We start from the raw sequence: 15575 nt of genomic DNA on the forward strand, positions 1-15575 counted from the left end.
ATTTCTGGGAGGGATTAGAACCAGAGAACAATCCAGGCTACATGAAATGCACAGGCCTAAGGCAGAGACAGCCTAATAGCAGGGGGCTGCAGGGCAGGACTGATGAGCATTGGCAGAGCTGTGTGGGGAACCAAGGACAGAAATACAAGTGTAGTATAATGATTGGGTCATTATTCCAAGCCATATATAGCCATTGGCTCCCAGACTGTCCAGTCAGAGCTGCTGTGTATGGTTAATCTCATCCCAGTGAGCTTTGGAGGATGAGGAGGTTGAGCAGATGCTACCAAACCTTTTACACTCTAATGACTTGAGGAGTTGCTCTGATGCATATCTACTGATACCAGTTGTTCATTCCCCACCACACCTGGCAACATCCCATCTTGTTTTATCCATTACTCTCACTCTATGGCCAGGAGCTGAGAGAAAAAAAATCACTGTGTGGGTTTTAGGTTCCCACTCCCCGTCCATTGGCAGTGTCACATCTCTCCTCCTATATAATTTCTTCCCTGTATTTGGGGAGGACTTGGAAACCGATTATTCTCACCAGCCTCCATAGTCCTGTCTGAGGTGATCAGGCACTGCAGCTGTGGTGGCTAGCTCTGGCCCATAGGTGGCCTGAGTGATTAGATTGATGCTTCCTGACGTCAGATGAGATCCCTTAAAAGGTATTTATCTCAGGATTGGGCCAAAGCTGCAGGAGAGATTAAAAGAGATTGAGGCCAAGATAATCCCCCATAGCAGCATCCTGCAAAAGCAGCTGCCAAAAGGCCTTCAAGCAAATGCTTTTGCCAGCCCACCCAATACTATTCCCCAGCCCACCTCTGCATCCTCCTGGGGCCATGATCCCAGCCCTGCCCCCATACCTGAGGGTTTCTATTGTGTGGGGGTGGCCAGTATACCACAAGGGGCCCAGGCCCTTCTTCCCCTACCTGTCGGGTTACGACCTGAGCTCTGTCCCGATGAGGGGCTATTTCTCAGGAGGCTGTTGGGATTCAGTGTCTGGCACTGCCCCTTCACCACACATTTTATGATCCTAGCTCTCTCTGCCTAATCTTCATCTGATTAGTTTGTTACTAACAAACAAAGAGAGTCAAATCTTTGTGCGTGTTTTTCCCTTCAGAAGCAGCACACTCTCCTGTCCCTCCATCCCCTCCCATACCACCTGCTTTGCATTAAGTCCCAATCCGATTTCCGCAACTCTCTGGTGTCTGATTTAATTTGCCTGACGTTGCTCCTAGAATCAGCCCTCCCCAACCCACCTCTCCCCCCACCCCCACACACACAGCCTCCCAGCTCCCCATGGGGAGATCAGTCCTGGGAGAGACTGATACACCAAGAGTGAGAGAGGGACACAGAGTGTGTGGATAGCTGGCGCCAGGACAGGAAGGACTGAGTGGGATCGCTGCGTGACTAGGGGCTCCCATCCTGACTGGGGACTAAATCCCCAGGGGACAAAGGGAGTGCCAACCAGGAGGGGACAGCAGCCACCTCACCCCACAGACCACGGTAAGGACATTCCTTTGCTGCTGCTTGCCCTGAGCCTAACTCTGTCTCCTTGGCATTTGGGTGGTTCTGTATGTCCAAGTGGGTCCTAGATGCCTTATGTGACCCTCTCTGCAGGTCTGGGGCGGCCCTGGGCCCTCATTTTATACATAGATGTGTAGCCTGTGGAAGGGGATGTTTCTATAGGAGGAAGGTTGGGGTTAAAATCAACTCATCTCTATTGTACATGGGATGCAGAAACCCCTTCCTAGCAGGGCAAAATCACAGCAGTTTCCGGTATGTCACAGGGGTGTATAACCCCCCTTGTAGGGAGCTGGGAGTCAGACTCTCCAATAGGACCCCACACACTCGTGCTCCCCACCCGTCTCTTTGCAACAAGCTCCTATCCCATTTGGAGAAAAAGAGCAAGATCAGGGTAATTTTATCCTTGCCTTTTGATCTCCGAGGCAGAGGAAGGGGATCATCTCTCTATCCAGCTCTGAAGACACTCAGGGTTACCGGGGCAAGTACGCAGCACCTGCCTAGGGATTACACAGGGACCATGACATCCCCTGTTAATCCTCAGCCCTTCCGTGCCTTTCGCTTTTCTATTTAAGGCTCTCCAGCCCCAGCTGAGCTGCAGCCCCCTTTCCAAGATGGGTGAGGCCACGTGGGCTGATATAAACCGGAGGGTTCAACCCCTGCCCTCGCAGCCAGCTCCTCCCAACGATTTTCTCCACTTCTCATTCAAACAGGATGAGGTGATGTGGGTGACTCCCTAGGCGTGCTTACCCTTCGGAGTCGGTGCTGACTCTGGTGCCCCAGTGTGGTACTGGGGGGCTGTGCTGCAGCGCTGGGGGGCACTCTCCCCTCAGCCATTACAGTTGGTTTATGATATGTTTAATACGCCTGCTCCAGTGACACCCAGGTGCCCAGTCAGTGGTGCTAAGCGCTGTACTGACGCATACGAAGACACAGGCCCTGGCCGGAGGAGCTTATAGGCCAGGAACATGAGTGATACATGAAGGGGGCAGGGCATGATGATAATTGAATAGACCCATTTTTTATAAACAAAGATAGATTTGCTTAGTTTATTATCAATAGATCAAGTGCCTGCTGGGATTTGACTGTTTGCTTATAGGCATCACAGCAGAGGAAGATCAGTTGGAGGCAAAGGTGCTGGAACTAGGGGTGCTGCCGCAGCCCCTGGCTTGAAGTGGTTCCCATTATGTACAGGGTCTACAGTTGGTTCGATGGCTCTCAGCACCCCCTAGTATGCAAATTGTTCCAGCACCCCTGGCTGGAGGCTTTTCATGGCTAAGAGGCAGCCTGGGAAGAGGCACAGGAAAGTGTGCTGATTTCACTGGAATGAGGAGGGGAAATGTGATCGACGACAAGAGCTGTTCAACCAGGAAGAGGGGAGCCGTGGCGAAGAAAAGAAACTTGAATATAATGAGGGAAGCCAATGGAGGGATTCAGCGAAGGGGGCAGACTAGCTCCAATACCCCAGCATGGTGCTAGGGACGCTGTGCTGCAGTGGCCTGGGTGACTCAGTAGTGGGCACGTTCTCCCCCAAGTCACTCCTGAGCCCAATGCCCTAGCACAGTGGTAGGGATCGCTGTGCTGTTCGAGGTATCATCTTCCAGCTGAGTCATTAATCAATAGGCTGACCTATATTGTCAAAACATACTAGTGGTTTGGGGTTCCTCAGTTTTTGGGAACCCACCTTAAGACACCTTAAAGGGGCTTGATTTTTGGAAAGTGATGAGCACCCACCCTCTGAAAACCAGGCCCCTTTAAGGTATCTGAGGTTGGTCACCCAAAAATGGAGATACCCGGAATTGCTAGCTGCTTCTGAGAATATAGATCCTTAATCCATGCTAGGTTTGATAGATCCATGGGTATTTCCCCCAAAGTCAGGGCGTTAATTCCAATGTCCTGGGCCAATCTCCAGCTTGGGCAGGGGTTCTTAAACTGGCGTCATGACCTCTCAGGGGGTCGCGAGGTTATTACGTGGGGATCACGAGCTGTCAGCCTCCATCCTAAACCCTGCTCCACCTCCAGCATTTATAATAGTGTTAAATATAAAAAAAGTTTTTAATGTATGAGGCGGGGAATCGCACTCAGAGGCTTGCTGTGTGAAAGGGGGTCACCAGTACAAAAGTTTGAGAACCACTGAGCTTGGGGTAGTTCCATTCTGCTTCCTTTAGTTTTCTTTGCTGATTCAATTCTGAGACTGGATTCTCTTCCACTTCCTGTCCTACATTTTCATGCAGTATCACTCTTAAGCACCTGCCATGTCCTTCCCCAGAGGCAGCTGCATTTTAGAGCTGGGAGGTGACTCACTCTCTGCAAATCACTTTGGGATGAGGCACAATGGAGGCTATGGGGAAGGTAGAGTTATTATTATCTCTCAGCTGTGTCTCCTTGTCCTTCTGAGGCTGGAAACAATTCCCAAACTTCATTTAGAATGTTTCCTCAAAGGGATTTAAGGGTTCTGATGGAGACCTGAGGCTGAGCCATAGCTTCTCTCACTCCCTCTATATTTAGCTTTTCTATCCCTCCTTAACAGTGTTCCTCTGTCCTTTTGATCCTCCTACCAGCTCTGTAAACCCCTCATCTTGTGCAATTCCTTTCCATGTAGCAGCTTCCCACAACTCTGGCCCCCAAAACCAATTCCAGAGTTTAAAAACATAGCCAAGGAGAGAGAGAAAGAACTGAATAGGCTATGGGAGGAAAGGCATATTGGGTGAGGCTGGAAATGGGATGAATAGTAGGTAAGGTGGAGGATCCAAGGAGGCTGCTCCAAATGTGGCAGGAGCTGCAGAGTAGCAGGAAGTTCTCAGCCCCACACGGTGGAAATGGGGGAGAGAGAAGTCGGTGAAGTCAACTAAAGCAAGCCTCTGGAGCAGTGTAGCACCCAAACAGCCAGGATGCTGGAGGCTGGATGCAAGGAATCTGCAATTGTCCGAGCCAGAGGAGATGGAGCCTGAGATGAGGATTTCAGAAGAGGGGCCTGGATTTCAGGAGCAGAGGCTGGAGGAGATGAGCCAGAGAGAAACACCCTGCAAGATGGTAGGTACAGCTTGAGGACTGCCCAGAGGTGACAGTGAGGAGGTACAGAGAACTAATGGCAGGAGTGTAGCACAGGGTCCATGCAAGGTGAGAGGGAAATGATCTGGTTTGATGTGAGCGGAAGCAGCTGAACAGAGCTGGGCACAGTCTCCAGGACATTGCTGATGCATGGGAGGGTGGAAGTGGGGTAAAGGACAGGGTCCAGAAAGATTACCTCCCATGCCTGAAAGGTAACTGATTCCTGATTATGGGGGACTCTATTGTTCTTCATCAGTCTGGCCTGAGGAGTTGCAGGTTGGGGATGGCTGTATGGGATACACCCTGAAGTTAATGGACTATAAAAAGTGTGTCTGGTAGTGTTCCCAACTCTCATGATTTTATCACATCTCATGATATTTGATGCTTTTCCTAAAGCCCCTGCTCCTGGTTCTGTAACTACCTGAGAATCTCAGCTTTCATTTAAAAAAATACAGTTCTAGCCCTCGCTGCTGGGGAGAAGAGCTGGGAAACGGGAAAGAAATAAGGAGGAACATATATTTTTGGTTTAAATCTCATGATCTTGGGGCCTGACTCATGATTTTTGAACTAGCGGGGCTGGTGCTGGGAGGGATCTTTAGATCCTGTCTCCACTTAGTCAGCTGCTGCAGGAGAACAGGGCCCAGCAGCTTGTGCTGGATTCTGCCACATCACCAACTTTTACTAGAGGAACAATTCTCCAAGCAGGCTGGGAGCTGAGGGGAAACAGCGAGTCCTCCCTGTGAATTCTGGGGGATTTTAGTGCCTCACCTACCAAACATCAGCTGGTTGTCTCAGCCCCACCACGTGGTGGGTCGTGCTTACTAACCGCATTTCATAGCTGGGGGACCCGGGGTACAGCCACAGAGGAAGCTGGGATCAGTGTTGGGATTATTGATTTGCTAGCCATAGTCCATTTAGTCCACTAGAATATGCTCCCTCTAATGCTACTGAGCTGCCCCTCTGGGTGGCCACAGGTGACCCCGACCACTCAGCAACAGGCAGCTAGCTGAGAGGAGCCTTGGCTCACCCCTGCAAGCATCAGTGCCAGCCCAAGGATCACTGACTCTCACAAATGCAGCCATGGGCCATCCCAAAAATCCAAGGGCTTGTGACCTTGGCTGCTTTCCTGGACTCCAGAGGCTGCCCTGGGGAAGCTTTAGGGAAATCCAGGAACAACTCCCCTGTCGATCCTTGGATTGCATTTTTAAGGCTCTTTGCAAGAAAAAGAGCAAGAAATCAACTTGTGTGTAATGAAAGCTGAGATTCTGCACTGCATCTCAAGAGGCCCCTGAACAGGTCTTTGAGAACCTTGAAATGTGGCTCGGGTTGGGGGGACTCAAGGAAGAGCCACAGAAACACTCAAGGGGTGGTGGAGTTGAGTTCTGGGGAGAAAGTCAAAGAGCTAAATCCAGCTGGCTTGGCAAAGCCAGGAAGAAAAGGAGAGACTTGAGAATTGTCTGCATGTGCCTGAGGAGGGCCCCAGCAGGGGTAACCACAAGGAAGGGGCTGAGACTGAGCCAAAGGAAAGGAGCTCAGGAACTATACCCCCAGTGCTGAGGGGTCTGTGAGCCCAGGGAGCTGTCTCCCCAAGGGAGGGGCTGGAGCCCATCACAGGGTAACTGGGAGCTAGAGATGGATAAAGCACAGACTGTGGAAAGAGAGAATTCCCTCAAACAGGGCTAAGGCAACTCCTGCCTCACTACTGGGAATGGCCAAAGTAACCCCTCAGGTGCTGGAAGGAGAAATCCTGCATGTACAGCCCATCATGTTTCTTGGCCTGGGAAAGCTGGGGTCCTGGCGAAGGGTCTGTCACTAACCTCAGGGCTAGCTGGGCCCAAGGAAACCTCCAAACCTGGAGTTGATCTCTGCCGACAAACAGGTGAGATGCAAAGCACATGGGGCCCATCCGGGAATCTGACACCATCACCGGGGAAATGTTGAACTAACAAAGAGCAGGTGTGTAGGAGACAGGATGGGGTCTGCAGACTGGGGCAGGAGCTGGAGTTACTGGAGAAAACTGGACATTTTAAGTAGATTTCAGAGAGCTGTGTAACTGACTCCCTCTCCGCTCTGACTTAGCACAGGTCACAGTGCTGTGTGACGCTAGAGATGTTTTTAGAGAAAATATGAATCCTGATTGCCTGAGATCTGTCAGTCTCCCCATGAGTTGGGGAATGAACTGCATTTTCTTGGCAAACCTCAGCTGAGATGAGTCCATTCCTTCTTCTTACATTCCTCCCACAGGTTCAACCAGATACAGCACTCCACTTCCTGTCCCAAAGTGCCCTGTAACGCAGCTGTTAAATGGCTGCCAAGTCCCACTCCAGAGATGGCTGCATCTCAGCAGGTGGGCAAAGTGTTCCATGTGCACATGGAGTGTGTAAAGTCCTTTGGGATGCTGAGCAAAGGGAGGTGTGAGGGAGAGGCGAGACCTTCTAACTAGTGGCCTCTGACCGCACCCCGCCCCTGTTTTGGTCTCTCCAGGACTCAGGCTATCCCGAGTGGAGGGCCCATTGCTAGCCGAGCAAGATGGGTGAAATGGACCAGATGAGGCAGGAGGCCGAGCAGCTGAAGAAGCAGATTGCGGTAACACTGGAGATGGAGCCAGTCCATGTGCCCCACTTTCTCCCCCCTTCCCATCTGCCCAGGGGAATCCCAGCCCAAGGGAGCTGCTTCACTCCGCCCAAAATAATCCTATCCTGAAGGAGGCCCTCCTTCCACAGCAGGGAATTCCCATCCAGAGAGAGCTCAGCTCTCTCCTGCCTTAATCCCAAGAGCCCCTACTAAGAAGGCAACTACTAAACCCCCCTCCCCTCCGATAAGAAAAAAATGTGCATGGCATGTGGTAGGGATGAGTGGCAGGTGATGGGTGGTCTGTGAGGCCAGGGAAGGAATGTCACATCATAGAATTCAATTCCTTCCTCTCCTCCCCAGTATTTAATCTCCCTGTCCTTTGGGGCGTGCGTGGAGTGCACCCCAGTGGAGGGGCTTAGTGTGGGGAGAAAAGTAGATTTATAGCCTGGGGTGGGGGAGGAGGTGGGGGTTGTGCCCCAACTTATTCTTTATGATTATTTGTGTTATTACCATAGTGCCCAGGAGCCCTCGCCATGGCCCAGGAGCCTGTTGCACTGGGTGCTATACAAACAGAGCAAAATGATGGTCCCCGACCCAAGGAGCTTACAATGGAAATAAATCTAAAGAGGTTTTCAAATCCTGTGCCTGAGTCTCTCTTGCCCTTGCCTCCCATCTCTCATGCTTTCTCTGTCTCTTGCCACTTCCTCTCTCCCTGCAGGATGCACGGAAAGCCTGTGCTGACACTACACTTGCTCAGGTAGGAGATGGTGCTAGCCAACCTCAGCCGGGTGTGGATGTGCGAATCAGCCACAACCCCCAGGCTGGGCTTCCCAGAACAGCCTGGAGAGGAAATGAGGGATGGAGCCATGTGGCAATGGGGGGTAGGGGGGTGGGAGAGCCCCCTTCCCTGCTGGCTGAGGTTTAACTCTCTCTCTCCTTGGGGGAATCTCCCACCCCCCTAGATTGTGTCCGGGGTGGAGGTAGTTGGACGCATTCAGATGCGTACGCGGAGGACCCTGCGTGGGCACCTGGCCAAGATCTATGCAATGCACTGGTGCACGGACTCCAAGTAAGTGAAACGCTGGCTGCCCCTGCTGCTTATTGAGCTGGTGCAGTGACAGGGAGGGGAGGGGGATGCTGGTGGGAGGGGCCCAATGGGAGAGGTGACACTAACAGGGCCTGGTTCCTCTCTCGTAGACTCCTGGTCAGTGCCTCACAAGATGGAAAACTGATCGTGTGGGACACTTACACAACCAATAAGGTAAGAGTCAGGTGCACACACCAGTAGCCAGAATCACCTATTAGGGGAGGCCAGGAGTGGAGTAGCTGGGAGCTCCCCCTCAGCCAAACTTCTGCCATGCTCCTTGTCATACTGTGGTGTTCAGTGATCTGCTTCATTCAGTGGCTCAGTTCCAACTGCCTCTGCACTACATAACATGAGCCTCTTAAAGGTACAGTTCCCCAAGTCTTCCTTTCCCAGCCAGATTTAAAGATAACAATTTACAATCTATATTTACATAACATACAATTCAAAATACTTACAATCCACCTACTGACTGAATTTACCATGTGCAATTAATCTTTGAGATGCTTTGCACCATTGCTTGGACCTGCAGGTCTACCTTGAAATATCAGTACTGCTATTGTCAGAAGGCAGAGTCCATTTATTCTGGCAGTGCTAAGTGCTCGGGCTCTTCTGTCTTAACTTGCTGTGCTTGTTACCTGTCTGAGACCTTCCTGGGCAAAATGGCAAACTCAGTGCCCCTTATCTCCCTCTCTTGTGGAAGTTGGAGAAGGTGTCACCTATTCCTCTTCAGTAAGTGTCTGTCTGGGGAGGCAACCTCAAGTGAAACCACTGCTATTCGCAGCTATTGTTTTCCATGATAGATATGCATGGTGTCATTTTCTTGAAGTGTTAGCAGCTCCTGGGAACCTAGGTCATAATGATTTTTGGGGCGGGGGGGTGGGGTTTGGCCTTTTCTGTCTCTTTATACATCTGCAAGTCCCCAGTTTCTCTGACATCAGCTTCTATCATTACAGGCATTCTGGTTCTGTTTTCTGTGAAATAAATGTCAGCCAGTAACAACTTGTGCTTCATTGGTGACATTCTGTAATTTAATAGTGTTAAATATGGATCAGAATCTGACTCCTCAGCCTTTTTCAGTAGATACTTTATTATTTTGACTCTGTTTCCCACCAACCCATTGGAATGGGGATGATGGGGACTAGCAGTTATGTCTACATAAGTACTTCACTGAAACTGCTTACACTTATGCCCACTAATCTGTGGCCCATTGTCAGATAGCATGAGGTTAGGTACACCATGTGTTTTAAGAATAGACTTGATATACTCACTCTTGTAAAGCTAGAGGGATAGCTCAGTGGTTTGAGCATTGGCCTGCTAAACTCAGGGTTGTGAGTTCAATCCTTGAGGGGGCCATTTAGGGATCTGAGGCAAAAGTTGGGGATTGGTCTTGCTTTGAGCAGGGGGTTGGACTAGATGACCTCCTGAGATTCTATGATCTCAGGGAAGTGAGAATAATAGTCTTCTTTTCTACCTTCGGTCTTGATCGCTGTGGACAATACCACCATCCTGCCTGTCACTCAGGCCCATAACCCAGGTGTCATCTTTGATTTAGAGCTTGTGACAGAGGGGGAATTTTTCATAATATTTTGGGTGACTATTGTGTGTGCCTCAGTTTCCCCTGTGTAGGGCATAGTTAACTAGGGGAAAGGTCCTTTACTCTTTGGAGTGAGCCAGAGATACAGGCAAGTCCAACGCTTAGCTACCTGGGGCCCATGCCCATGGAGAGTCCCAGAAGACAATGGCCGCTCCAATTGCCTGGACATTTGGCACCTAGCAACAAATGACCATGGATGGCCCATCCTCCTTAGGAAGCCAGCTGGAGAACAAAGGACTGGGGAGTGGGGAGCAGCAGGGTGGGGGTGTTGTATTGTGTGGGCTGCTGGAAGCAGAGGGAAGCTTCTGGTCTGGGACTAAAGAGGGAGCTAGGGGGCTCAGGATTGACCCAAATGGACTTTGCTGTAACTTTCCTATGTTAACTAAGGACTTTCTATACTGCGTTCCAGATAGCTAGCAAACCCTTCTGCTTTTACAACACTGGCTGAGAGTCACTACAGATCAGGAAGTCAAGGACGCATTGCTCCTTTTGGGTGTGCAAGTCTTCTCCAGGTGTCCAATTCAGGTGGACTCACTGAGGGGAGCTCACGGTGAGAAGCAGGGGTGTTGACGGCTCTGAGGTTGGGTCCCTGGAGGCAATGAAGCTAAGAGACCGACCCTAGTGACAGTGTGACCCTAGGGAGGCTGACACACAGAAGGGGTCCTCGAAGGGACTGTTCCAGAGCCATTCAAGAGCACCGAACCTGTGGATCCATGACAGGTGGTAGCAGAGGATGATTGTGACACAGTAGGGAGCGGTGTTGACCTGGGAATGTGGCAGGGGAGTTTCATTGGGGATGGGATACCTGAGAGCCTGTAACCTGAGCCAGGAGGGGGATGGGGGAGGTAACACCTCTGCCTGGGAAACTGGACAAAGGCTGCAGGAGAGAGCCTGCTGATGGGGTTTTGGTTTCAGTTTTGTGGTGGAATGCAGGGAACCCCAAGGCTGGGGTCTAAGCTCGCTACCCCCCAGAAGGACTTGACTGAGGGGTCCTGGTTGTACCCACAAGCTCTGTTTTAGACTATGTTCCTATTGTCCAATAAACCTTCTGTTTTACTGGCTGGCTGAGAGTCACGGTGAATCCCAAGAAGAGGGTTGCAGGGCCCAGACTCCCCCACACTCCGTGACAATGGTTGGCGAATACACCCAGTAGATAGTTGGCCGCTGAAGGCACCAGAAGTGTTGGGAGTGGTAAACCAAGGGAAGTTAAAGGAAACAGGGAGGAAATGGTGTATAACCATCTCCCTAAGAAGAATATTGCAAACCTGTCCAAGGAGAGTGGGCTAAGCATTGGGAAGCTCAACAAGGCGCAGCTGATTGCATGGCTGGAGAAGGATGATCAGTCTAAGAAGCAGGTTCCAGGCCCAAGTGGGGCTTCAAGAGAGTCTGGGAGAACCAGAGGCGGCAGCAGGGTGCCCACCAGACCCGGTTCCCCATCCAGCAGGGCGGGTCTTCATGACCTGGTTTCCCATTGGTAGATTTGAAGTAGTTGGAGCTGAGAGCAAAAGAGCTGCAGCTGGAGCAACAGAAGCTAGAGAACCGGGAGAAGCAGCAGAAGTAGGAGGAAGAACAGCAGAAGCATGAACCGGAGATGGAGAAGCTATGAGGCAAGAGGACCCACTGAGAGGTAAGTGGGGAAAGGCCCATTCTTCAGGGAATCTAGATACCAAATTGTTGCTCCAGTTTAAGGAGGGGGGAATATAGATGCCTACCTCACTGCCTTTAAAAAGGCTTGCAATTTGAACCAGACTGACCCTGAGGATTGGCTCTGCTGTCTCATCACCTTACCCTGTTCCAAACCCATAGATGCGTACAGCCAGAAGAACAGAGTGGTTACTGGGGACTATGAACTGCTCAACAACTTTGTTGCTTAAGTTTGAATTGACCCGTGAGGCATACAGGAAAAGGTTTTGGACCTCAGGTGTAACCTACGTGGAAGTAAAGGAGTACTTCATAGAATCATAGAATATCAGGGTTGGAAGGGACCTCAGGAGGTCATCTAGTCCAACCCCCTACTCAAAGCAGGACCAATCCCCAATTAAATCATCCCAGCCAGGGCTATGTCAAGCCTGACCTTAAAAACTTCTAAGGAAGGAGATTCTACCACCTCCCTAAGGTAACGTATTCCAGTGTTTCACCACCCTCCTAGTGAAAAATTTTTTCCTAATATCCAACCTAAACCTCCCACACTGCAACTTGAGACCATTACTCCTTGTCCTGTCCTCTTCTACCACTGAGAATAGTCTAGAACCATCCTCTCTGGAACCACCTCTCAGGTAGTTGAAAGCAGCTATCAAATCCCCTCTCATTCTTCTCTTCTGAAGACTAAACAATCCCACTTCTCTCAGCCTCTCCTTATAAGTCATGTGTTCCAGACCCCTAATCATTTTTGTTGCCCTTCGCTGGACTCTCTCCAATTTTTCCACATCCTTCTTGTAGTATGGGGCCCAAAACTGGACACAGTACTCCAGATGAGGCCTCACCAATGTCGAATAGAGGGGAACGATCATGTCCCTCGACCTGCTCTCTATGCCCCTACTTATACATCCCAAAATGCCATTGGCCTTCTTGGCAACAAGGGCACACTGCTGACTCATATCCAGCTTCTCGTCCACTGTCACCCCTAGGTCCTTTTCCGCAGAACTGCTGCCTAGCCATTCGGTCCCTAGTCTGTAGCTGTGCATTGGGTTCTTCCATCCTAAGTGCAGGACCCTGCACTTATCCTTATTGAACCTCATCAGATTTCTTTTGGCCCAATCCTCCAATTTGTCTAGGTCCCTCTGTATCTTATCCCTGCCCTCCAGCGTATCTACCACTCCTCCCAGTTTAGTATCATCCGCAAATTTGCTGAGAGTGCAATCCACACCATCCTCCAGATCATTTATGAAGATATTGAACAAAACCGACCCCAGGACCGACCCCTAGGGCACTTCACTTGACACCGGCTGCCAACTAGACATGGAGCCATTGATCACTACCCGTTGAGCCCGACAATCTAGCCAACTTTCTACCCACCTTATAGTGCATTCATCCAGTACTTCTTTAACTTGCTGACAAGAATACTGTGGGAGACCGTGTCAAAAGCTTTGCTAAAGTCAAGAAACAATACATCCACTGCTTTCCCTTCATCCACAGAATCAGTAATCTCATCATAGAAGGCGATTAGATTAGTCAGGCATGACCTTCCCTTGGTGAATCCATGCTGACTGTTCCTGATCACTTTCCTCTCATGTAAGTGCTTCAGGATTGATTCTTTGAGGACCTGCTCCATGATTTTTCCGGGGACTGTGGTGAGGCTGACTGGCATGTAGTTCCCAGGATCCTCCTCCTTCCCTTTTTTAAAGATTGGCACTACATTAGCCTTTTTCCAGTCATCTGGGACTTCCCCCGTTCGCCAAGAGTTTTCAAAGATAATGGCCAATGGCTCTGCAATCACAGCCGCCAATTCCTTTAGCACTCTCGGATGCAAGTCGTCCTACCCCATGGACTTGTGCACGTCCAGCTTTTCTAAATAGTCCCTAACCACCTCTTTCTCCACAGAGGGCTGGCCATCTACTCCCCATGCTGTGATGCCCAGCGCAGCAGTCTGGGAGCTGACCTGACTTGTGGCACCTTAGAGACTAACAAATTTATTTGAGCGTAAGCTTTCATGAGCTACAGCTCAACCAAATTTGTTAGTCTCTAAGGTGCCACAAGTACTCCTTTTCTTTTTGCGAATACAGACTAACATAGCTGCTACTCTGAAACCTACATGGAAGTGACTCGGTGCTTAATTTCTAATGAAAGAGGTGTGGGACTCAAACAATTAGGTGCCGGGGCTCAAGCAATGTTTTTACTTTCATAAGTGACATAGCTCAGCCCTGGCAAGCCCTGGCACAAATTAAGCACTGAAGTCACCACTCTGATGGGAGAATATTTCTGTAAATGGTGTAATGGTGCAGGGGTCACTACCCTGGAGGATTTGTATAACCAGGTTGGGTTGGAGCTGTTCTCACGACCTCAAAATGTGGTTAGTGGACAGGAAGTCTAAAGACCTGCAGAGTGCAGGCACGTTGGCAGATGAGTTTGTGGACTGTAAGTCCGGGTGTGAAGAAGGGGCCAAAGGGGACTGGCCTAAGCATGGAGCCGGGGAAAGGGAACCCATGGATGCATCCCAGAAGTGGAACTCAGGTAAACCCAGAGTTGGGGAGTGACTGAGGGGAACAAACCTCCTCCAAGGGATCTCAGAGACCTGAGAGGCAATTTCTGCGGGCAAAAAGGACATAAATGCAACAATGCCCAAAGACCAAGGAAATGGTGGCCAAGCAGAACCCTGGAAGGGATAACTTGGCGAATGCCCAGGACAGAGGAGCTATGTCAGCCTCTGTGTGACTAGGAAGGCAGCCTGTCACTCAGGCTCAGAGAGCGAACTATATGACTGAGTTTTTGGAGGGAAGCAGTCACACATCCAGCTCCTCAGGGACACAGGGGGTGGGGACTGTCAGGCTTCCACTCCAAGCCCCAGTACACACATCCTGTTGTACTCTCCTGGGCTCAGGCACATCTGATCCCCACTGGGAGTGGAAGATGGTGGTTAATGGAAAGACATTCATGGGGTGGAGAGACTTGGGGACAGAGAGAATCCTTGTCAAACCCTGTGTGGTACAACCCCATCAAATGCTGAAGGGCTGTGTAACTTAGGTGAAGGTCCCAAATGTGAAGCCATTTGCCCCACTTATGGCTCAGATCCCTGTGCAGAGACAGGAGGGAGCAGAGTGGCTGGTTCTCCAGGACATCAGTTTGATGTCCTTTTGGGAAATGACTGTGTCAGTTTAAGACAGGATCCAGTCCCTGCACCTGGAACGACCAAGGATTTGAATCCAGGGAGCCAGAAGGCTGAGAATGCAGGTGTCAGTGAACATGCAAATGGTCTGACTGGCAGGGAAGTGGGAGTATTCTCCCCGGCTAGTAACACAAAGGAAGAGCTGCTAATGCTAAGGGTCAGACCCCTGCCAGTCTGTAACCAGACATCTGTGGCTGAGTGGGACAGAGGATGGTCCCTGTCCATCTCCACACAGGATGCTGTGACCAAAGCAGCGAGCTCACTGTCTACCCTCACTGGGAAAGCAAAGGCAGAGCTGGGCACTGTGGGAGCTGAGAACCCAGCTGAGCATGGGGAGACCGAGGCAGGGCAGAACAACTGCCAATCATGCTTGCGTTGTCCAGGGGTGAGAGAGGCTCAGGGAAGGGGGAAGCAGCTGGAAGGATGCTGCTGGTAACAGATGTGCCGGGTCAGAGGATGGCCATGGTGGGTTCTCTTAATGAAGAAAGCCCAAATCCATAGGCGTGGGAAGTATGGGTGCAGGGGGTGCTGTAGCCCCACTCCCTAGAGCTGGCTCCGCACCCGGGGTCCTGCTCCCAGCCGTCTGCCTGGGACACCAGTCCCGCACCTGGGGCTTGGTTCTTGGCCACCAGCCCCGCTCCCTGGCCACTGGCCTCGTGCCCCGCTCCCCAACCCCTCACCTGGGTCCTGGCCGCCAGCCCCACTCCCCAGCCGCTGGCCCTGTGCCCGGTGCTCTGCTCCTGGCTCCATGCCCACCCCCAGCTGTGGCTACAGCCTCAGCTCCCTTACTGCTGACCAGGTACCCCCTCCCAGAGACACAGCCCTGCTCCCAGCCTCAGCTTGAGGAGGGGGTGGGGGTGAGGCGTGGGCAGCAATAAGGGGGCTGGCGTTCAGCACCCCAGCGACTAAAAATGTTCCAGCCC

The 15575-nt window shown here is 51.1% G+C and overlaps 1 protein-coding gene across 1 annotated transcript in view; it reads left to right on the plus strand.

The window, feature by feature from the left end:
- The first annotated feature begins 412 nt into the window (after positions 1–412).
- Positions 413–15575, plus strand: part of GNB3 (G protein subunit beta 3) — a 30257-nt gene continuing 15094 nt past the window's right edge. Inside the window, exons 1-5 of the mRNA XM_074934063.1 lie at positions 413–1506; positions 7060–7161; positions 7868–7906; positions 8112–8218; positions 8347–8410. Coding sequence (XP_074790164.1) covers positions 7105–7161; positions 7868–7906; positions 8112–8218; positions 8347–8410 — 267 coding nt within the window. The 5' untranslated portion in view covers positions 413–1506; positions 7060–7104. The remainder of the gene's footprint in view (positions 1507–7059; positions 7162–7867; positions 7907–8111; positions 8219–8346; positions 8411–15575) is intronic.

Source organism: Natator depressus, chromosome 1 (assembly GCF_965152275.1).
Source record: "Natator depressus isolate rNatDep1 chromosome 1, rNatDep2.hap1, whole genome shotgun sequence".
Taxonomy (NCBI): Eukaryota; Metazoa; Chordata; order Testudines; family Cheloniidae; genus Natator; species Natator depressus.